Here is a 23,538-nt window from a genome sequence, read left to right as displayed (position 1 = left end):
TTTTCAAGGTAGTGGTCATGGAATATGACATCTCTAACATGGCCTTTAAATCCATAAGCAGAGATGGAAGTAGAGGCCTCACTTGCACGTACACCATAGAGGAGATAAAAAATGTTATATGGTCTCTTTCTAATGGTAAGACCTTGGGTATTGACGAGTTTTCAATTGAATTCTTCAAGCATACTTGGGACTTTGTTAAGGCCGACCTCCTATAAATGTTGATAGACTTTCACTTCAATGCCAAAATCTTTGGGTGTCTCTTCCCTCTTGGCTTTCGAGAAAAGCATTGTTGGGGGGAGGGGGTGGTTCCTGCTTTGGGGCTCTCTTGTAGGATGGTTGATTCTCTATGATGTGACAACACCGAATCTAAGCTCAAGCATTAGGGTTTTCATCTTGCTAGCTGATGCTCACTTTGCTTTTGTGAGGAGGAGTCAACATCTCACCTATTTTGGACTTGGATATTCTTTCGCACCTTGATACACCGAGCACGGAGTGACGTTTTCATGGATTGGGACAACATCTCCTTCCCAAGAGAGGTGTTGATTGCATTGCACATGAACTCAAAGGGTTACCGGTAAAATTTGTGTGGTATGTTTGGATCTTGACAGCTTGGCGGCTTATTTGGCTTGAAAGAAGTCAAAGTATCTTCGAGGGTAAGGCCGGTGATTTGGAAGGATTTCTATTCCAATTGAGGTGGGAGGTAAATGACCGAGTCCGCCGCAAATGGCCAAACTCTAGCATTGATTGGCTAGGGAACAAGAGGGCGGTGACATGAACTATGTCACGGAACTTGTTGGACCAGCACCTTGTAGGGCTTGGTTGCTATCGAGGGTCGACATGTTCTCTTTATGTAATCTAATTCACACAGATTTGGAATTTCTGTTTCTAACGGGGGCGTTATATCTCATCACACCCCATCTACCTGATATGAGCTGTACTCCTAACTTATTATGCTAATAATATTGTTTCTCTTCTCTCAAAATAAGTCAGGATGAAGAAAGTTGTCCAATATTTCTTTAGCTTCATGTAAGGCCAAAGAAAGTTCCCATCCTCTCACATCATATGTTAGAGGATCTACGTTGATCCTAACCATCCAACTGATGCACTTGATCAGTCAGGATTACTCTACATCCAGGTGAGAATGAGGACTAATTGTATGCAATGGTTGGATGTCTAGGATTGAATGTTGGATGTATCCGATTATATGTGAGATGATGGGATCTGTTCGCTGTGTAAAGGCAGTGGTAATTTTATAGAAGCTGCTAAACATTTCACTACTGGATTTCACCAACCCCTTGCACTCTACTCAAAAGATGATATTTGGTGAGCCTTGTGGACCTCATTGTGACAAGTCACCTACAAAGCTCTCTTGACCCCAATGACAGCAGGTTTGGGGAGAAGGTTCTCAGCGCTTCGTCTCAGGTTCGACTCTTACTGGATGTGCAGGTGCCTTTAACTGGTGGGCTCCATAAGATATTGGGTGAGGCAAGGGGCAGGCCCATTAAGTGACCCGGTTGTCCGCAAGGGTTCCTCATCATCAAAGCTCAATTGAAAATTTCCTATATATATGATGCTTTGTATGTGCCTTGCATTCACATTCTCTTCGTGTTTCCATTAATCCACTTTAGAGTGAGAGGGTGCTCTATCTCTCTCTCTCTCTCTAACAGTTTCAAGTCATAGTGGTGATCACTTTCGTGGAGAAGGTGAATTATAATCATCTCTCTCTCGCACGCGCGCACAGTCGCATGTCAAAATGACATATTTCATGTTTTTAAGTTGCAGAAATGTTGAAGAAGCGCCAACTCCAAGCCATCCACCAAGCACCTCTGCTGTTGACTGCCACCATATCTGTGCAACTGAGTGTGGAGGGGCTTCTCCCCAATCTTTACAGCTGTGGGCTTGATGTCACAGGAGATTTGCTTGGCAAGTCCATCCAAATTGAGCTTGTTAGCACCCAACTGGACCCTGGTGAGTGCTTAGCTCAACATACGCAGAGAGAGGGAGTTTTTCTTTCTTTCCTTTCTTGACCTTTAATAACAGGCTATCAGCAATTACAGCACCATCACCATTATGATAATACTGTGAAGGTACTAGATGAGATCAGATCAGGTGATATGTCAAAACACAGTTATTATTATTTTTTTTGTGTTTTGAAATCACCCCGGTCCAGTCACTGTGTAAACCGTGAGGCCCACTGAAATATGCTGATTTCATCGTTATACCAGGCTGCTCATAAGGGCTCCGCTCATCTGGTAGGGGTGACTTGTGAATATCACAGAGTTAACCGAACGTCACAAGTTCGAAACCCATGGGTGGCATCCTTTGCCGCACGATCGAAGCTGGGTGAAATCCCCAATGGAAAAGGGGGACCTCAAGGGTTTCACCAAGCGGTCGTGAAGAGGGGGGTTGGGGGGAGGAGGTTTCCCTTGGATTATCCATAAAAGAAAGGTGGATCGCTATGGACCGTGTTGATTCCAAAACAGGTTCCTACCAAAAAATTTATTAATATACAAGATTAGAAGCACTGTTGATAAAAATTACTCATAACTAAAAATTTAAGCAGCTCCGCAAGGAACTTGTACATCAAGGTGATTGGGATCCAGTCATCTCTAAACGCATACCTTATATCCTCGCACCAACCTTAAGATCTCGTTGTTGCAAGTTGTGTTGATCAAATCTGACCTGACAAATTCAATATGGTTTGTTTGATGAAAGCCGGCCGGCCCATGAATCATGCTCTTTGATAAGACAACATGAGCTTTTCAATCATAAATTTTAGTGTTTTTACAACCATATATTTATGAAATCTCTGTAGATTCGAGTGCACATAGATTGGTCCAGTCAATTTGCACACCAATCTTTCCTAAATAAATGGACCATGCAGATCACATCCAAGAGGTCAGATTTGATCAAAACAAACGATATCTAAAGGTGATGTGATGATAAGATGCGAGTTTAGGCAAGAATGAATCCCAATGGCAAGGGACCACACATCATCAGGAGCAGAGATCACCATTGCCACGGCCTTTTGGTTCTTGTCGTCATCGCCATTGTCATCGTTATCAAAGATTTACTGTTTGCGTGCTAATTGGCTAAATTATTTTTGTGATTACTTGGTGTTTATTGGAAGGAAATTGTACAAATGATTACTTGATGTTTTGGTGATAAAGGTGACGTTTCTTTAATGTACATATCAGGCACTGGGAAGGAGAAAGAAACCATAAAGGCATGGGCTCACCTAGGCCACAAAGAAGAAAACATACAAAAATATGAAGCAAAGTTGAAGGTGGATCCAGGTTTTGGTGAGGTGGGTGCAGTTTTGGTCACAAATGCCCACCAAAAGGAGATGTATTTCAAGGACATAGTGCTCAGTGGGTTCCCCAATGGAGACATACTTATAACGTGCAACGCCTGGGTTCATGCCCCAAAGGATAACCCTGAAAAGCGGGCCTTCTTCACCGACAAGGTAAAGAATATGTTTCCTCCAGCACATATATACTACCACCAACAAGCTGATATACTGCGTTTATCTTCTTTATTAATTGTCCTGCTTGCACATGCACTTTCATTATTGCAGTAAGTTTTGCAAAAATAACTATGTCAGGTTGTAGTTTATTTCACAGTCATACGCCATTTTGAGGGTGTGACATTAGGTAACAAAAAATTTGGCACACACTGATACTCTGACATGTATGATTTTTTTTTTTTTGAATTTTAAATATTATTTTGATCTTTTAATAATATTTTAATAAAAAGTCACTTTTTATTTATTAAAATATCAAAAATAGTTTTTATTAGTTAAAATAAAAAAATACCTTTTTACTGTGTCCTCTTAATTAAGCCCGAGTCATTAAAAACCATGAAAATTTAAAGATTTGAGAAATTTTCTTCCTCGATATTTCTTTTCAATCAACAAATGGCTTTTCTTTTGACAATTCTACCGCATAGTACATTTAGATTCCGTACACACCATCGCTATAGACACTAAAACTTATAAAATGATATTTTAATAGTTTTAATGTTTTATTTTAATAAAAAAATATTCTTTAACATTAAAGTATCAAAATTTTAATTTTTTATTAATTAAAAAAAAATCGTGCTCTCGTGTCCTATTCTCGAAAACAAAATTCGAACTTGCCAGTCGAACCCCCATGTCTTTGTGACATAGCATCCCTAATCACAAATCTTGCGGTTATTTTGAATTTCTCGCAACACGCACACAAGAAAATCATTAAAACGAGATATTAACGATAAAAACACGAGATATTCAATCTATTGCTTAGACTGAATATCATGCAATTTTTATTGCGTACTTAAGAGAAAAAAAAGCGCGAGAAATAACGCTTATCAATGACCATCGACTTTTGTGTGTACCGTTCCTTTTCTTTCCAAAAAAAAGTAAAAGATGCTGACTGAGTAAGAGCATGTGATTTGGCATCTCATAGCTTGGGACCTTCCAAAACATATATGAATGGGATACACATTACTTGCATGGGTCCCACTTTTTTCCCCATGATCCGGATGGATGATAATGAGTGGCTCATAATAAACCTCTCCACTCTCTTTGATAGATGCCGTTCATTTTTAAGATGAACGACATCCAAGGCGATTATGACGGTAATATCGTCTGAGCTGGCCTCAGACTTTATCCCTTCTCCTTATGTATGCTGAATCGACAACATTTAATGCAGCCGGTCAAGCCCACAGGCTTTTTAACGTTTTGCGAAGGGAGAGAACAGCCTTTCTTTTATAACATGCTGTCCAGTCTACCAGATATTGGACTATTTTTGCCAAAACGGGTCCATCATGCTTGGACAAGTCAGGAGAGTGGATAATCTTTATCATAAATAACACTGGACCAAGCCATCAGCAACTTTTGGGTGTATAGCAGAAGAAGAATTATCATGGACAAGGACAACCCAGTTGGGTGGTTGCATTGCCAAGTTTGACACAGTCAAACAGTTGGTAACCCGCCAAGGACTCATAAATGAAAGTTGTTGGCCCATGCCAACTTCAGCTTGTTAGTGTACAGTTGGAGCATTAATTTCTCAAGCTTTTAGACCAAAAGGGTTTGGCCTGGTGGCAGGGGCGGAGTTACATGCTGGTGCCCACCCTCACCTGAAAATCTCCAGTAAAGGGGTTTGGGTCTGGGTGGGTATAGTGACCACCCTACCTGGATATTGTGTCCTTCCCTCTCTCTCTCTCTCTCTCTCTCTCTCTCTCTCTCTCTCTCTCTCTCTATATATATATATATATATATATATATATATATATATATATATATATATATATATATATATATATATATATATATATATATATATATATATATATATATATATATATAACTGAACATATTCTTTTCTTGTTCTGCCCTATTAGACCTCATAGTTTGAAGTGTTTTATTATAGATTTGAACTGTTAAATGTGTTTAGCATGTTCGATTTAGTGAGAATAGACTCTTTGATCACATTTTTTTCAATGAAAAAATGTATTTTTGAGCTAAAAAACTTTGATGCTTTCGTAGCCATTGATTTTGGATCACCAGCTATACAGGTGTTTCACTAAACAAAACCTATAGATCACAACTATGGTCTTAGATGTGAGAAAAAATACCAAAAACTATGATTTTTGAAAGGGCCTAATGATGCAAACCGAGAAAATGGGGCAAAACGAGCACACGTAGAGGGATGGTACCTAAACCGTGACGGGCACTCTAGGTTCAAATCCCATGAGCGCCACCCCCTGAGTAAGCCTAAGCTTTTGTAGAATATAATATTTTTAACACATTTTCTTTACACCTTGTGTGTAGTCAATTGAATATATACCACTTGTAGCGATCAAGAAGGAAATTGTTCAAACAATTGTGCATCTTGTTTATCCATCCATCTACTGTTGTCCTTTGTCTGAAAATTATTTCAACCTTGCTTTTTGAGTTATCAACCACCTTTTTTCTTTGGATTAACTTTTGAAAATTAGTTTTTGAAAACTTTCATAGGGTTTATATTGTGTAGGGGCACCTTAGAGGGCAACACTCTTCAACTTTGAAATTTTGATTTGTATTTGAATTTGGATTTTACTTTGGCTTTGACTTCCGTTGGTTTCGATCTGACGGTTTGGCTCATTGTGTTGGGATGTTGCAAGCTCGATTCCCGTTGGTATCATTGTATAACTGGTAGGGTCTGCCTAACCCAGCTTGCCTTTCAAACAAATAAAAAACATCGGTTTGACCCTTCACATTCCAACATCCTTTTGCACATTGAGCTGGCGGATTAGCTGCTAACCATTTGATCGAGGTCTGTGTACCCCAAAGTGACAAAACAGGTTTCAAACAGTAAACATTGGTTGACAAAATATCATGCAATATTGAACATTTTTATATTTATCAGGTTTCAAACAGTAAACATTGGTTTTTTTTCTCTTGGATCAGGTTTGACCCGGGTCTGCTTTTGGATCAGGTTCGATCCAGACCCATTAAGGAACGGGTCGAACCCGGGTCTATCCCGTGTCCATGAAGGACCGGGTCGAACCCGGGTCCATGAAGGACCGGGTCGTACTCGGGTCCGGTTTGGACCAGGTCAAACCTGGGTCCATGAAGGACCGGGTCGTACCCGGGTCCGGTTTGGATCGGGTCATACCCGAGTCTGTTTTGGACCGGGTCCGACCCAGGTCTGTTTTGGACCGGGTCCGACCCGGGCCTGTTTCGGACCGGGTCTAACCCGGGTTTTGTTCGGGTCGGGTCAAACCCGGGTCCCATTTAAACCGGATCGGATCCATGTAATGCAGGATCCAAACACTATTAAGACTGAATCGGATCAGGAACCTAATCTGACCCCTTCCGGAACCGGTTTAGAGCCGTTTTTGACCGGTTCTTTTCAGTTTCTCACCGGTTCCGATATGCTGAGACCCTGTTTTCATAAATATAAAGAAATATAGGGATTTTGGCATACGATTATAGGGTTTTATAAACTTTTATTCATATTAAGTATGAGCTTATAAGGTTAAGAACCAGTTCGAACCCTTAGTTGACCGATTCGGGGCGGTTTCAGACCAGTTCAGAGTGTTTTTAGACCAGTTCCTACTTGTGGACCCTGGGTTTCACCCAAATGAGCATGCTTTTGTTATGTTTCTTGCTTTATAAAGTATTTATTTTGAATAATGCATGACTTATGCATGTTAATTCATGTATTTATTGTTGGTTAAGTTGTGCATGATAATTTTAAGTATGAATTTTAACTGAATTCATGAAAATTAGTTTATGCATATTTGTTGAAGTATGAACTGATATTATGTCATGAATATACATGCATTAAAATGTGTGCATGGACGTGCTCCATAATACAAATAGTTTTTTCGGTAAAAGATTTTGATTAACCGATTCATGTAATCACCAAAGTGATCTGAGTCGTGTTAATTAAGGATTCTTTGGACCGTATTAAGATTCGTAATTATGATTATGTGTGAATTTATGAAACATCGATTCTACCCAAAGGTAGGTCGTTGTGTTGCAAATTTACACAAGGTGTGATAGTAGATGTGCATTCCAGCCCATGAAGCATGTTCGTACCCAAAGGTACAATGCTGAATTGCCTCTGGATTCATGATCTACTAGTTTCACTAACTGAAGTCAATTCCTTGAGAATTGAAGAGACGGAGCAATTATGAGTATTGTCGTTTTCATCAAAGTGAAACGATAATGGCTCAACTATGCTTGTCTCAGAAAATGTGAAAATAAAGGGTCTCACTTTTATCTTTTCAACACGAGTATCGTCTGAGCAATAATAGTAATATCTTTCCGTTTTCGTTCCTTGATTTATCAGGTTCCTTCCATATCGACGGTTCAAGTAGTATCCCCATCTTAGACGAATCAATTTTTTCTGATTGGAAAGAAATCATGTTATTCACTTTGGGCTATATGGATTTAGATATGGCCCTTAGAATTGACTAACCTCCCGCTCTTACAGAACAAAGCACAACCGATCAGAAGGCTGCCTCTAAGAAGTGGGAGCGCTCAAACAGACTTAGCCTGTTGCTTTTGCAATCTCGGGTGGCTAAGAATATTCGAGGCATCATTCCTCATTGTAGGACTGTTAATGAATTTCTGGGAGCCATTGAGGCTCAATTCGTCACTTCTAATAAGGCAAGGACCAGTACCCTCATGTCCAAATTAGTATCTATGAAATATGCTGGTGACAGTCACATCCGACAGCACATTTTGGAAATGAGGAATATTGCGACTCAACTGAATGACATGAAGTTCGCCATCTCTGACTCCTTTTTAGTTTATCTGATCTTAACCTCGTTACCTACTGAGTATGAACCCTTTAAAATCTCGTACAACACACATAATGATGAGTGGTCTTTTAATGACCTCTTGAGTAAGTGTGTTGAGGAAGATGAGAGATTGAAGGGTGAGAGGGTGCCAAGTGCACATATGGCCTCTCATAAGGATAAACAGAGGTCGAGGCCAAAAAAAAGCTCCTTAAAAAAGAAGAATCAGAAGAGATCCACTGGGGAGAGTTCAAACTCTCAAGAGAAAGCCAAATCCCAGTTAGGTGGCCCTTCTATAAAGTGTTTCTTCTGCAAAAAGAAGGGGCATAAGAAGGTGGACTGTTTGAAGTTCAAGAAATGGCTCGAAAATAAAGGTAATAAGTCATTCGTTTCTCATGAGTGCAATCTAATTCATGTTCCATTGCATAGATGGTGGATTGATTCTGGTGTCACGGTGCACATTGCCAACTCTTTGCAGGCATTTCTGAACAAAAGGGAACCAATGAAGCATGAAAGAAGCATCTTCTCAAGAAATAAGATGCGTTCGCATGTCAAGAGCGTTGAGACCTGCAAAATTGTGTTGGAGTCGGGATTTATATTGGATTTGGTCGATACTTTTTATGTTCCATCTTATAGTCGGAACCTAATTTCAATTTCAAAACTTGATAAGTTTGACTTTGCTTTTAAATTTGAAAAATCTGAACTTATTGTTATGAAAAATTCAATGAATGTAGGTTCTGCATATATGTGTGATGGTTTGTATCGATTAAGAACCAAATTCCAAATTCAGGAATCTCACTCCATTGAGAGCACAATGATTGGCAATAAACGTGGCCTAAAGGATGATCAATCCTATTTGCTTTGGCATCGAAGGTTAGGACATATCTCGAAAGAGAGAGTCTAAAGACTCGTGAAAGAGGGAATCCTTGGATCCTTTGATTTTACGAATATAGAGTCATGTGTTGACTGCATAAAGGCTAAGCAGTCTAACACATATAAGAAAGATGCCAAACGCAGCAATGAAAAGTTAGAAATAGTGCATACGGATGTCTGCGACCCTTTTTCACCGTGTTATACGGGTGAAAAGTATTTTGTCACCTTTATAGACGATTACTCACGGTATATGTATCTCTACTTATTATCTGAAAAATCTGAAGTCTTTGAGGTTTTTAAGGACTTCAAGAAAGAAGTGAAGAAACAAACCAGTGAAGTTATTAAGGTTGTCAGGTCTGATAAAGGTGGCGAATATTATGATCGTTTCACTGAGATGTGACAAAAGGAAGGTCCATTAGCGCGATTTCTAAAAGAGAAAGGCAGTGTACCTTAGTATACCATGCTTGGTAGTGCTTACCAGAATGGTGTAGCTGAAAGGAGAAACCGTACGCTTAAAGAAATAGTTTGAGCAATGTTGAATCACTCAAACCTCCCTTTGACCTTGTGGGGTGAAGCTCTTAGGAAAACAGTGCATATTTTGAATAAGGTTCCTACGAAGGCTGTTCAAAAGACTCCTTACGAGTTATGGACAAGTAGAAAACCTTCTTTGTCATATATGCACATATGGGGATGTCCAGCAGAAGCTAAATTGTATAACCCACATATAAAAGCTTTTGATCCTAAAATAACTAGTGGTTTCTTTATTGGTTATCCAGAAAGATCGAAATGCTTTAGGTTTTATTGTCTATCTCATACACCACAGATAGTGAAAATAGATAAAGCAAGATTTATTGAAAATGGTTCTGTTGGGATAGATGCATCTCAAAATATTGATTTTGAGAAAATGCAAGATTCAGGTTCTACACCTGCTGAGGATAATGACCCGATTTTCTCTATCATTGTTCATTCGAGTAATATAAGAGAAAGTCCAGTCAATGAACATCAATCCCAACTAGATCCGGTTGTTGATGAGGATATACAACAACAACAGGATACATAGGCTCATTTTGAACCACCTGTAGCACATGTATGGAGGTCCACTAGAATTAGGAAATCTGCTATTCATCCGGACTATGTGGTGTATTTACAAGAGTCAAATGATTTCATAGACATTGATGGAGATCCCTTCACATTTGCAGAAGCCATTGAAAGTGAAAGATCAACACATTGGATCAATGCCATGAAAGAAGAGCTTGACTCTATGGCAAAGAACCAAGTATGGGATCTTGTACCTAGACCTGATTGAGTTAGACCTGTTGGTTGTAAATGAGTTTACAAAACCAAAACAGACTCTAAAGGTCATGTGGAGAGGTACAAGGCTAGGCTTGTTGCAAAAGGTTTCACACAGATAGATGGCATTGATTATAATGAAACTTTTTCTCCTGTCTCAACTAAAGAATCATTGAGAATAATCATAGCCCTTGTAGCTCATTTTGATTTAGAGTTGCATCATATGGATGTGAAAACTATCTTCCTGAATGGGGATCTGGATGAGGAGGTATACATGCGACAACCTCCTGGTTTCAGTATAGATGACTCGAATAACTTAGTTTGCAAATTGAATAAGTCAATTTATGGACTTAAACAGGCCTCCCGCCAGTGGTATAAGAAGTTCAATCAGGTAATAATGAACTTTGGATTCACCGAAAACATTATTGATCAGTGTATTTACATTAAGACTAGTGGGAGTAAGTTCATAATTTTGGTTTTATATGTTGACGATATTCTTCTTGCAACTAATGATTTGAGTCTTTTACATGAAACAAAAGACTTTCTTTCCTCTCTTTTCGATATGAAAAACATGGGTGAGGCCACTTATGTCCTTGGAATCGAGATCCGTCGTAACAGAACTAAGGGTGTCCTTGGCCTATCTCAGAAATCCTATATCCTTAAGGTTCTTAAAAGATATGGGATGGAGAATTGTTCTCCTAGTTCGGCACCTATAGTGAAAGGGGATAAATTGAGCTTAAAGGACTGTCCTAAGGATCATATTGCGAAGGCTCAGATGGATGATGGCCCATATGCCTCGGCAGTTGAGAGTTTACAGTACGCGCAGACTTGCACTCGACCTGATATAGCATTTGTTGTAGGAATGCTTGGTAGATATCAGTCAAATCTAGGCATTGCGCACTGGAAGGCAGCAAAGAAGGTCATGCGCTATTTACAAGGAACGAAAGACTATATGTTGACCTACAAGAAAGTGAACCACTTAGAGGTCGTTGAATACTCTTATGCGGACTTTGGAGGGTGTGTTGACAGTAGAAAATCCACTACTAGATACATTTTCCTTCTAGCGGGTGGTGGTGTCTCATGGAGAAGTGAAAAACAGTCTACCACTGCTGCTCATACCATAGAGGCAGAATTTATTGCTCTATACGAGACTACGTCACAGGCCATTTAGATAAGAAACTTCATTATGGGTCTTGGTATAGTGGACTCTATTGAGAGACCACTAAAGATCTTTTGTGATAATGAAGCAGCCGTATCCTTTTCAAATAACAACAAGAGCTCAACATCGTGTCGACACATGGAGTTAAAATATTTTGTTGTTAGAGAAAGGACTGAGAATCATCTGGTGCGTATTGATACAATTGGGACGAAGGAAATGACTGCGGATCCCCTTACTAAAGGGCTAGCACCGGGATTGTATTCCCAACATGTAAAGGGGATGAGTCTTCTTTATTCCTTCTGATGTATGACAATACATTATGTAATCACATTTGTGTTTATGTTTTGATTCTCTAAGGTTTTGAGTTATTGTTGATTTTGCATAAAGAATCTCTCATATGGGTTAGAGAGAATAGCATAATAACAATATTAAAGGACCAATAGAATAGATGTGAGACCAACCTATTCATAAAGGTAATTTCTTTACATGCCTAAGCACTAAAGGTGAATTGTAATGTAGTACAAGGAAATATGACATTTCATAAAGGGGTGTTCATATCCTTGACTCATACGATTCATCCTTGTGATAAAGGGTGGCATGTGAACCCATATGAAGAATTAAATCGAGATAACGATATATACCTCGATGAAGTACACTTTTGGTGTCAATGGGTCAAGTGGAAGAATGTTGGACATTTTGGGTTACGGGTCCAACCCACAGTCTGACCTGGTTTGACACCTAATAGTGAGTCACGTAAGTGGCCAAGTAAGTGGGGTTAGTGGGTGGGAGTTATGTGAATGTGGAAAGACCACATTCACGTAACTGCCTTATTTCCCCATTATATAAGGGGTTAGGGGCTACGAAAATGATGAGTATTCGTAACATTTCATTGCCAAAATATTGTTCTGCATTCAGACTCTGCGGAAAGGGTCCTGCTCACCATCGACATAAGGCCTGGGCTCATTGTGGGCGTCGACCGACTAAGGAGAACGCCGAACTACCTACATGGACAATGGTGAATCCATGTACGCTCCCTGTCATATTGTTTTTACAGGGTTTCGCCCAACATTCTGTACCATGGTGAACAGTTTTCGGCCCATAGGATGAGTTTTGCTACCATGCCAATTAAATTAGATAATAGCTTCTCAATTCTAGCATCACATAGTGAAGAATGAACATAAGAATTTGTTTCACTTATTATTTGTTGGCTATCCCAACATAAGAAATACTATTGCGAACATCATCATAGTTGTAACTGCTTAGTTTTAAGCATTTCACAGTTATTAAAGTAAGTCTCGACTTTTCGAATTCAAGCATTGCATCTTGTTTGTTGATCATCATTATTTGATTGTTCATAAGCTTGCCAATCAATTATGTTTGTTATTTTATCAAATAACATAACTCTCACGGCTGACAGTTGTGTACTAACTTTCAGAGGTGGGCATGGTGGTTGTGGGGTCTCACCGGGGGTTTTCTTCGCTTTGGCAGGGGTTCTTAGTCATAAAAACTCTCTCTCTAGATTACGTCTTTGGAGGAGTCGCTAAGAGCAGGCATTGGAAAAAACCACTGTACAGAACAACATTTTCAAACACTTAACATTTTTTTATTCGGATGTCCAATTAGGACACTTTCCTATATTTTTTGAAGGCTTGAAAATCAATGGTCTACAATTTTCATCAATATTCAAACCTCAAAAGTTATATTTATTCATCAAAAAATATGATTCAAATGTCAATTCCTAGCATACCAACCATGCCAAACACATTTGAATGGTTGGATTTGTGAAGAAACCTACACGAAATGCTTAATTAGTGACAAAGTTCGTACCGAGGTGGCCTGTACCAATTCTCCTACTCAATAGAAGTACTTTAATACCAAGAAGTACCACCTGAATTCTCTATAATCTGTTTTCTTTTCTTTTTCTGAATTTCTCAAAAAAGTTATAAATTGTATAGTGTAATGCCTAAAATGAAAATGCTACATGCAAAAACAGAGTTACTTGCCATCAATGACACCTGAAGGCCTTCGGAATATAAGGGCGAAGGAATTGGAAACACTTCGTGGAAATGGTGAAGGTGACAGAAAGACCTTTGAGAGGATCTATGACTATGACACATACAATGACTTGGGCAATCCAGATGAGAGTGATGACTTTAAGAGGCCAGTTCTAGGTGGCAAAGAACACCCGTACCCCAGGCGCTGTAGGACTGGCCGACCTCCATCAAAGAAAGGTACTTATATATACAAGGAGTTTTATTTTTTCAAGAAATTCATTGTTTTGGAATCTGACCTTATAGATGTGATCTACATGGTTTGATCAGTAAGAATCAGATATTCGACCATTCAATTACAGCATCTGAGCAAGTTTTTATAACACTTAAAAAATCAATGGCTCAAAATTTTTGTAATTTTCTTTTTTCTTTTTAAAGAAAGGCAATCACATGCATTATTACTAAGTAGAAAAAATTAGCACAATACAATCAGTGAAATTGTAAGTGGTGAGATGTCACCGAAAATCAGCAAGAAGCCAACCAAGTCAATAAGACCATCCCCATGTAAGTTGCTGATATCTAGATCAGACAACCAGCTGCATCCAAAGTAACTGCGGTACAAAATGTCGTCTCTCTCTCTCTCTCTCTATATATATATATATATATATATATATAGAGAGAGAGAGAGAGAGAGAGAGACTACTCACTAAAAAACATGCCAAACCTATCCACCACAGGTTTTATTGGATTTTTGGTATTTTTTCAGAATTTTGACCATACAAATGTGATCTATATGCTTGTTTTTATAGGAATCAGTTCTTGGAGCATTTGATTTCGATGCATGGATAGGTTATTATAAGTTTTAAAAATCAACCACATACAATTTTTATAAATTTTTGAGGCTCCAACTATCATTTTTTCTATCCAAAATTCATGATCCAAGTGTCGATTTCTAGTAAATCAATCATGCTGTTTAAAAAAAACACCTAAAATTTCCATTAGGTAGGTGTGACATATTTTTTAGTGGGTAGGTTTTCATTCCTCTCTCTCTCTATATATAAAGAGAGATAAATAGAGAGAAAGAGGAATGTGTTCATTAGAACCCATTTCCAGTGTGACCTTGCAACAGTTATACTTTGAAAAATTTTCCTTTTAGTACTCTGTAGAAAACTTGTATGAGATTAATAATTTTTCATACTCATGTGTGTTTCTTAAGGAGATAAAAAGATCTATGGCTTGTATGGCATTAAACTTGATAATAAAATATTCAACTCTTTTAGTTAAATCAATTCTATCCAAAGCATATTCCTTAGTAAATATACAATAATATACTGATTAAGTAGAGAACACCTGCACCTATGATTCTTTTTTCAGGGTTCTAGCTAGTGGAGGGTCATAATGAACGCATTCCTAAGATATATATACGTATGGAGCATAACGATGTAAAAACATATTATTGTTTTTTTTAAAGTCAATATCATAATAAAAAACATGAAACTTTGTAGAAAGAAAATATTTTAAAAGTATTGTGTTTATTGAGAATGTTTCGAACTATCACTGATATTTGTTGAAGTAGGTAATAACCCAAATGTTAGGCAGCTTCGTGTAAATAGCTGACAAGTTAGGTAGCCTTTTGCAAATTACTCTTTATTTGATATAGGGAAACAATTGTGGTGCTATTTTGTATATCAATCACAATTTTTTTTTTTTTTTGAAAGGCAAGCTGGGGTTAGGCAGACCCTTACCAGATATCTCTTAAGCCCCATGTGGCGGAGGGATTCGAACCTTAGGGATTCGAACCTGGGCCTTCAGCTTGGCACAGGACCCCGCTTACCATATGGGATACCACCTCGGTATATATCAATCACAATTTACAAGAAGTAATGTTTCAACTTTAATGCTAATCCTATTCTCATGATCCAGACCCACTGTCAGAGAGCAGACTTGGTGGTCTAGAGTCACCATATGTCCCAAGAGATGAGGCTTTCTCAGAAATCAAAGGGACGAGCTTCTCAGTGAAGACTCTCAAGTCTGTCCTCCACGGTTTGGTGCCAAATTTGTGCTCTCTTCTGCAGGAGGATGCATCAAGGTTCCCTTTCTTCACTGCCATTGATACCCTCTTCAACGAAGGGCTCAAGTTGAAGGAACCATGTGACCCAAATACCATGTTGCCAAGGCTAGTGAAGCCGGGTGATAAGAAGGGGGAAGAGCTGTTGCTCTTTGAAACACCAGAATTGCTAGAGAGTAAAGCTTCTTTTTTAATTTGTAGTTTGGTTTTTTACTTTCTTGCATCTCTTGCATAATCTCCATTTATGTTGGGACTTATCATGTTTGTTTCAGGGGACAAATTTTCTTGGTTTAGAGATGAAGAGTTTGCTCGCCAGACACTGGCAGGGCTCAACCCACTTAACATTGAATTGCTCAAGGTGCTGTTTGTTTTGAAATATTGGTCCTTAATTATATTGGCAGTATAAGTACTCTCTTTAGTTTTCTTTATTTTTTGAATTGTTTTCTTTTTGAGATTGCTAATTGATAAGGCTATTTTGCTCCTCATTTCTCTAAGCAAAACTAACAAGAACGTTGCCTTGAGGTGAGGGGAGCTAATCTTGTACCATAAGTTCACCTTGGACCCAGATTCTAATCATGTTAAGCAATGTTGTCAGTATCGGTATCGGCCCTGAATCGATTTTCAAAATGATTCTGGGAGTCGGCCGATTCTGATTCTGAACTGAATCGGCCGGTTCTCAACCAAGGGATGACACATGTCAGTAAAATATTAAAAGATAATTTTAATGATTTTTAAGCATTTTTGAAGAATCAGCCCTGTTTTGTAGGCCGATACGATACGAATCAGCCGTCGAATCGCAAGAGGCCACTCAATCTTTAAGATATGATTGTCTTTACAAGCTAAGCTGGCCATATCTCCCAATTCATCCTGGTCATTGCATATAATCTGCTTATTTAGAAGTGTCTAATCTAAACTGATGCATTTTGCAATGAGAAAAGAGACCATTGCAAAATGCCAAAAGCTAGTTCTTTTCATTATCTTCATCCAACATATTTTTTTCTTTGGTTCTTAATATTTCCTTGGTCCTTTTATATTCACGTTCTTACAAAATTTTATTTGGACTAACAAAATTTTCTTTGGTTAAGCAAGTCTAGTCACTTCACCCCACTTTTAAAAGATTAATTCTAACAATTAGGGGGGCGTCAACCGGTCGGGTTTGGTTCAGACCCAGGTTGAACCAGACCTGTCACTGATTTTCGGGTATGATATCGAGTCCGGACCCGAGTCTAATTGGGCCCACCATGAAAACCATACTCGGACCCGACAAGAACTTCACAAATCAGAACCAGATCATACCTGGTAAAACAAATTTTTTTTTTTTTATCATTTTTACATTGAAAATTTGTGGGTCTTAATCAGAACTCTGGTTGGGCCTGGGTCTGGTATAAAATTTCACAAACTATACCCGTGTCCATGTATTAATCAGACCTTCTAGTCCAGACTCAGGTCTTAATGGGGTCTTCTTATTTATCACCATACCAGGACCCTATAGGGTTTGGTTCCGGCTGAGTCCAGTGCGGTCAGGGTAAACCCGACCGGTTGACACTAACAATCATCACCTACAAAATTTTGAAAATTTTCCAAAAGAAAAAGCAACTTTTGTAAAAATCATCCAAGGTGTTCCAGAATCCCGAAGCCCTGCAAACACACCTTAATAGCATACTTTTACGTTTGTTCTTTGGGTGCATGAGGTTAGCCCTTTAGGATCATTCATGTAATATGGTTTTCAATCCCTAAGATGGCTAATTCTCAACTTGATATCTGCAGGAGTTTCCTATTGTCAGCAAACTTGATCCCAAGATCTATGGCCCTCCTGAATCAGCCATCACCAAAGAACACATTGATCAAGAAATCGGAGCTTTCATGACTGTTGAAGAGGTCCTCTCTCTCTCTCTCTCTCTCTCTCTCTCTAACGACCAATCTTGCTTTACTGTACCATGTATGCTAGGGCATCCCATCCAGAATCAACCATGTTGAAGACTCAACCAGGAGTGTCTGGGCTCTACCTACTTCACTAATTCAACCATACCTAAGGCTCCAATATAGATCAAGTCTCCAGTCCTTGACCCAACTCCCAATACATAATTAATATGATTTTTCAGTCTTAGATCTGATCTATGTTTCTATCTGTTTAATTTAATGGTCCATGTGCAAGACTTTTAAAGACACTTGACCAAAGTAGGTTGATAGTCATGAGTTAGTCTAGGCAAAATAAATTCGTCGCCATGAGTCGAGTCTAGGCAAAATAAGTTCATAGTCATGAGTCAAGTCTAGGCAAAATAAGTTCGTATAGTCACGAGTCTTCTTCTTTCTTGCTCTGATGAAATATGTGTGTGCTTGCATGCATGGTTGGCATCTGAGAGAAGGCTGTAGAGAAGAAGAGGCTGTTCATACTTGACTACCATGACTTGTTGCTTCCCTACGTGAACAAGGTGAGAGAGCTCCCCAACACAACATTGTATGGGTCCCGGACCCTGTTCTTCCTCACAGATGTGGGAACATTGTTCCCTGTTGCTATCGAGCTCACGCGCCCGCCTTCGTCGACCAAACCGCAATGGAAGCAAGTGTTCTCGCCCAGTTGCTATGACGCCACTGATGTATGGCTATGGAGGCTTGCCAAGGCACATGTGCTAGCCCATGACTCAGGCATTCACCAGCTAGTAAGCCACTGGTAAGAAACTAAACATGGGTTTGGGGAATAACTAGGTGGGAGAATGGCTCATGCAAATGTGCATCCAAGCATGCCACTCTTGATCAAGGATTCAACTATTCTGGGTTTAGGTTGAACTAAGCTCTTCTTGGTCCAACTGGATGACCACCATGGCCCTGTTACTGGATCCATGTCCTGACAGGCCTAGACTGATGTATCAATCAGATCCAATCGAGGCGGAACATTTTAGCATCTATAGGTTGGATCCATCTAACCTCCTAACTTGTGCCACAGTTGTAATGAAAAGATGAGTCAGATAGGGGTTCAGAAGTGGATCAAACTCGTGCTTCACTGAATTCAAAATGGACTCAATTGACCAGGTCCAGATCCAATGGTTTCTTTAATCAGGTCTATGATATTATCTCATATCCTTGGATATGGCTCTGGTCACTGTGGGTTAAGTCAGGTCGAAGTCTATATTTATGAGAGCAGATCAGGTCATATTGTATATAACCCATTCTTCAGTTATATTCTATCTCCACCAGACACGTCATTTGATGGAGATGTGTGGGCTCCAGTCTAGCAGTTCCCAAGAGAGAGATGCAATGGGGATTGAATATAACAATTGGTCCTGATCTCCTCTCCATACTTACAGTCTCACCAGATGGCACAGTCCAGTGTGGGTAATTCTTCATATATACAGGAGACTTTAGTGCTTTGCCTTGTATTTAGGGTGGTTTTAGCAAGCAAGACAAGCTTGATTAGGCCTTTTTTCTGGCCCAAACATGACTCACTTGCACCTTATATCTGAATGCCCAACTGGATGAGGACACAGATCAATATCATAGGAACAATTATCAAATCTTCACAAAAGATTCTGCACAAACTTAGTGCACAAAAATGCTAAACAAAAATGGATTGGATACGGATGCCTCTAGAAGGATCCAAGGACTATTCTATTATTGGTCTTAATTATACATGGATCCGTATCCATATCCGTGCATACCAAACTGAAGAGATCCATGTCCCACATCTTTTAAGCCTTTATGTTGATTGATTAATTTTACATCATTAGTCATGAACATTTCAGCTTTTGGTCCGTGCCATATATGCAGGCTAAGAACACACTGCTGCGCTGAGCCTTACATAATAGCTGCCAACAGGCAGCTGAGTGCCATGCACCCAATCTACAGGCTGCTGCACCCACACTTCCGCTACACAATGGAGATCAACGCGCTCGCGAGACAGTCCTTGATCAATGCTGATGGCATCATTGAGAAATGCTTCGCTCCCATGAAGTACTCGATCGAGATCAGCTCGGTCGCCTATACCCAGTTGTGGAGATTCGACCATGAGGCGCTGCCTGCAGATCTCATCCATAGGTAAGCCCAGCTTGGCCATATTCATTGAGTTCAATGCAGCTAACAACTATCATATTTGAAGAAGAAACATTTAAACAAGTAGGTATCAACCATTTGGGTTCCGACTCAACATAAGCTTGGCCTAGCAGCCAAGCAAGCCTCCGGATACTCTTGTAAAAACCGAACCAAGTTTTAGGAGCCTGATCTTTGACCAAATTGCTGAACCAGGTAAGGCTTGCGGTAGTCGATCAATGTTTTCATCTAAATGCCATAGTAGACATTGATAGACCTCTCAAAAAAACACACTTAATAGTTCTTTGGAGTTTCACAAAGTGGCACCTAAAAAACAAGCCTGATTTTAAGGTCATGCCACTTGTGAATTAGATAGACATCTCAATAGTTACTAGGGGTGTCAATGGGTCGGGTTTGGTTCAAACCTATTTAGAACCAAACCCAGACCTGATTTGAGATGATGGTACCAGGTTCAGACTCGGGTTCAATCAGACCCATCATAAGAGAAACCATACCTGGATTCTATAAGGATTACATGAACCAGACTCGCACCATACCCGATAAAATAATAAATTTTTTTTATCTTTTTTACATTGAAAAATTAGGGATCTTAGTCGGAAATTGGGTCGGGCTCAGGTCTTGTATCAAGCTAACTACATTTTTTGAAGAAACATTCACCTTGTCACTGCCGGGCATTTTCATTAACTGTGATAACTAAGTATGAATTATGTAAAACATCATCAAGAGTTTCATTGGTAATCTTTGTAACTTCATGATTTCCGATCTTGTAGGGGGATGGCCATAGAGGATCCAACGGCGGAGCATGGCCTAAGGCTTGCGATCAATGACTACCCTTTCGCAAATGATGGCCTCCTCATCTGGTCAGCGACCAAGCAGTGGGTCGACGACTATGTCGCACACTTTTATGCTGACTCTGAAACCGTGGTTTCGGACCCTGAGCTGCAGTCATGGTGGTCCGAGGTCCGAAACAAGGGCCATGCAGATAAGAAGGATGAACCATGGTGGCCAGTCTTGGATTCAAGGGAAAGCCTAGCACATGTGCTAACCACAATCATCTGGGTAGTTTCAGGCCACCATGCAGCTGTCAACTTTGGCCAGTACCCGTATGCTGGGTACTTTCCGAACCGGCCAACAATAGCCCGATCCAACCTTCCAACAGAGGATGAGTCCGAGGACAACTTCAATGACTTCCTCAAGAAGCCAGAAGCTTCATTGTTAGCCTGTTTCCCATCTCAACTGCAAGCAACACTGGTGATGTCAATACTTGATGTGTTGTCGACGCATTCGGTGGATGAGGAGTATCTGGGTTCGGAGCCTGAGCCAGCATGGAGTTCCGACCCGGCGATCAATGCAGCATTTGGGAGGTTCAGTGGCAGGTTGAAGCAGATTGAGGGCATCATAGATGCGAGGAACGCTAACCTTGAGCTTAGGAACAGGACAGGTGCAGGGGTAGTCCCATATCAGCTACTCAAGCCCTTCTCTCAACCTGGTGTGACAGGGCACGGAATCCCAAATAGTATTTCCATTTGAAATGGGAGCAAAAATGAAGGGATAGCACAAGGAAATCTTCATGTAGTTGCTACATCATGACATGCACAAGCTTTGCTGTGGGAGTGGTTATCAAGTTCCTGCCCTTTGGGATTAGGATTCAGTTTTAGCTTTTTCCATCCAAATCCAAACTTATGCAAAATCTGATTTTGCTTGGTTCAATAATTCATGGTTTTCAATCTAATCATTTGCATCACTACATAAAATATCATGGTTATATATATATATATAGCTATAGCTATGGTGGTACACTTGATTTACATAGATCTAAGCTCCGAATGTGGAATCTAACCTTTGAATAATGTTTAGCATATCCTATTTACTATTTTCATGTGTTAAAGTTGACTCAAATAGGAAGTTTTATATCACTTTTAAGCCGCCCCTATTTTCATGAATTGTGAGCCATTGATTTTTCACCATCTTAAAAATGAATCTGATGGTGTAGTAGGCACGATAAAACCATATTAAACACATTTGTACTGCTAGATTTATCATTTCCATACAATCAAGATTGTGTACCACCATAAGATATCGTGCTACACAACCACTATATATATATATACTCCCACCAAATGGTCCACCCCTTCGTTTTAACCTTCAAAAATTATATTTGAAAGTGTTTTACAACAAATTTGATTGTACAGTTATGACCTTCTGGTCAAAAACCTACAGACTAACTCATTGATCAAACTTTTTTGATACACAGGTAGGATTATATAATATAAGATAATTTCAGAAATTTCAGGATACATTATTTTTTAGATCCTTACAAAATTCTATACATACATCAAAAGGATTTGATTCAAGAGTTGATTTATGGGTTTTCAACCATGGAGATTGTTAATTGTTGCTGGATTCATTCCACTTATCATGGATGTTATCCCACTTATCGTGCAAATGTGATTCATCGTGGAGCAAATGTGATTCATTCTACTTATCGTGGATGGTTATCCCTATTATCATGCTGATGGCTCACTACAACAAAGCAGTGGATTAGCGACGACCTCATTCCGTTGCTATTCTGTCGCTAACCGGCTTAGCGACGGATAGCTTATGTCACAAAATTTTCGACGCTAACTGAAGACAGAATAAATCCGTCGCCAGTTCCGTCGTTAATTGCGATGGAATAACGAACGACAGATTCCGTCGCAAATTCGCCGTTACTAAACGGCGACCTAGGCTTGGCGACGGATTTACAACCATCACTAAATTATATGTATAGCGACGGATATATCCGTCGCTAATCTGTCGCAAACAAGAAAAAAAAATTATTTGAAAATTAAATATCGAGAACGCTACAATTTATATTTCTTGTACAATTTATATTTCTTGTAAACAAAAAACAAAGTACACATAAAATTTCATATAAAAGAAAACTAAAACAATTAATCATTCCACTTTAAAATTAACAAGTTTAATTATTTACAATTCAACAATTACATTTTCGAAAAAAAAAATAGAACAAATTCAACACATTAATCTAATCATCGCCAAGATTTTGTGCGTCTTTTTGTTCATTCCCTTGATCTGTCCCTTCAGCTCCGCTACGCTGATTATCGCTAGCAACCTACACAAGAAAAGAACAGTCAGTATTGATAAACAAAATATATTGAAATAAATTATACATTATATGTGATTCTAGCATGTGCTCATATGTGCTCTAAGGCAGGCAGAAAACTTTATATGTGATTCTATCATGCTCGTGTGCTCTAAGGCAGGCAAAAAACTCTACATGTGATTCTATCATGAATGATATGTGTTCTAAGGCAGTAAAAAAACTCTATATGTGATTATATCATGCTCATATGTGTTCTAAGGCAGCCAGAAAAACTATATATGTGATTCTACTATGCTCATATGTGCTCTAAGGCAAGCAAAAAACAATATATGTGATTCGATCATGCTCATATGTGCTCTAAGGCAGGCAAAAAGCTATATATGTGATTCAATCATGCTCATATGTGTTCTAAGGCAGTCAAAAAATTGAATATGTGATTATAGCATGCTCATATGTGTTCTAAGGCAGTCAGAAAAACTTTATATGTGATTCTATCATGTTCATATGTGCTCTAAGGCAGGCAAAGCAAAAAACTTTATATGTGATTCTATCATGAATGATATGTGCTCTAAGGCAGTAAAAAACTCTATATGTGATTCTAGCATGCTCATATATGTTTTAAGGCAGTCAAAAAACTGAATATGTGATTATAGCATGCTCATATGTGTTCTAAGGCAGTCAAAAAACTGAATATGTGATTATAGCATGCTTATATATGTTCTAAGGCAGTCAAAAA

The 23,538-nt window shown here is 39.1% G+C and overlaps 1 protein-coding gene across 2 annotated transcripts; it reads left to right on the top strand.

Annotated features, from left to right (window-relative positions):
* The first annotated feature begins 1,590 nt into the window (after positions 1-1,590).
* LOC149830372 (linoleate 13S-lipoxygenase 2-1, chloroplastic-like) lies at positions 1,591-21,428 on the top strand. 2 transcript variants are annotated; one of them, XM_090016480.1, is made up of 10 exons: positions 1,591-1,703; positions 1,783-1,968; positions 3,198-3,466; positions 13,587-13,824; positions 15,508-15,828; positions 15,925-16,010; positions 17,420-17,530; positions 18,019-18,323; positions 19,418-19,684; positions 20,467-21,428. In XM_090016480.1, exons 2-10 carry the CDS (start codon positions 1,785-1,787, stop codon positions 21,224-21,226), a joined length of 2,541 nt encoding a protein of 846 aa, XP_089872606.1. In that variant the 5' UTR covers positions 1,591-1,703; positions 1,783-1,784; the 3' UTR covers positions 21,227-21,428. The 2 variants fall into 2 exon arrangements, with proteins under 2 accessions (XP_089872606.1, XP_089872605.1); XM_090016479.1 differs by having other exon boundaries at positions 1,777-1,968.
* The last annotated feature ends 2,110 nt before the right edge of the window (positions 21,429-23,538 follow it).

The sequence above is a fragment of the Nuphar pumila genome, chromosome 8, assembly GCF_984573655.1.
Source record: "Nuphar pumila chromosome 8, dmNupPumi1.hap1.1, whole genome shotgun sequence".
Lineage (NCBI taxonomy): Eukaryota > Viridiplantae > Streptophyta > Magnoliopsida > Nymphaeales > Nymphaeaceae > Nuphar > Nuphar pumila.
This window is presented reverse-complemented; position numbering and strand designations above follow the sequence as displayed.

What these genes read in the sequence shown, in the direction of transcription:
- LOC149830372 (XM_090016480.1), top strand. Translation starts at nt 1,785, where the DNA reads ATGTTGAAGAAGCGCCAACTCCAAGCCATCCACCAAGCACCTCTGCTG. An exon ending in CCGACCTCCATCAAAGAAAG is followed by an intron (nt 13,825 to 15,507) that starts GTACTTATATAT and finishes CTCATGATCCAG; the next exon opens with ACCCACTGTCAGAGAGCAGA. An exon ending in AACACCAGAATTGCTAGAGA is followed by an intron (nt 15,829 to 15,924) that starts GTAAAGCTTCTT and finishes TGTTTGTTTCAG; the next exon opens with GGGACAAATTTTCTTGGTTT.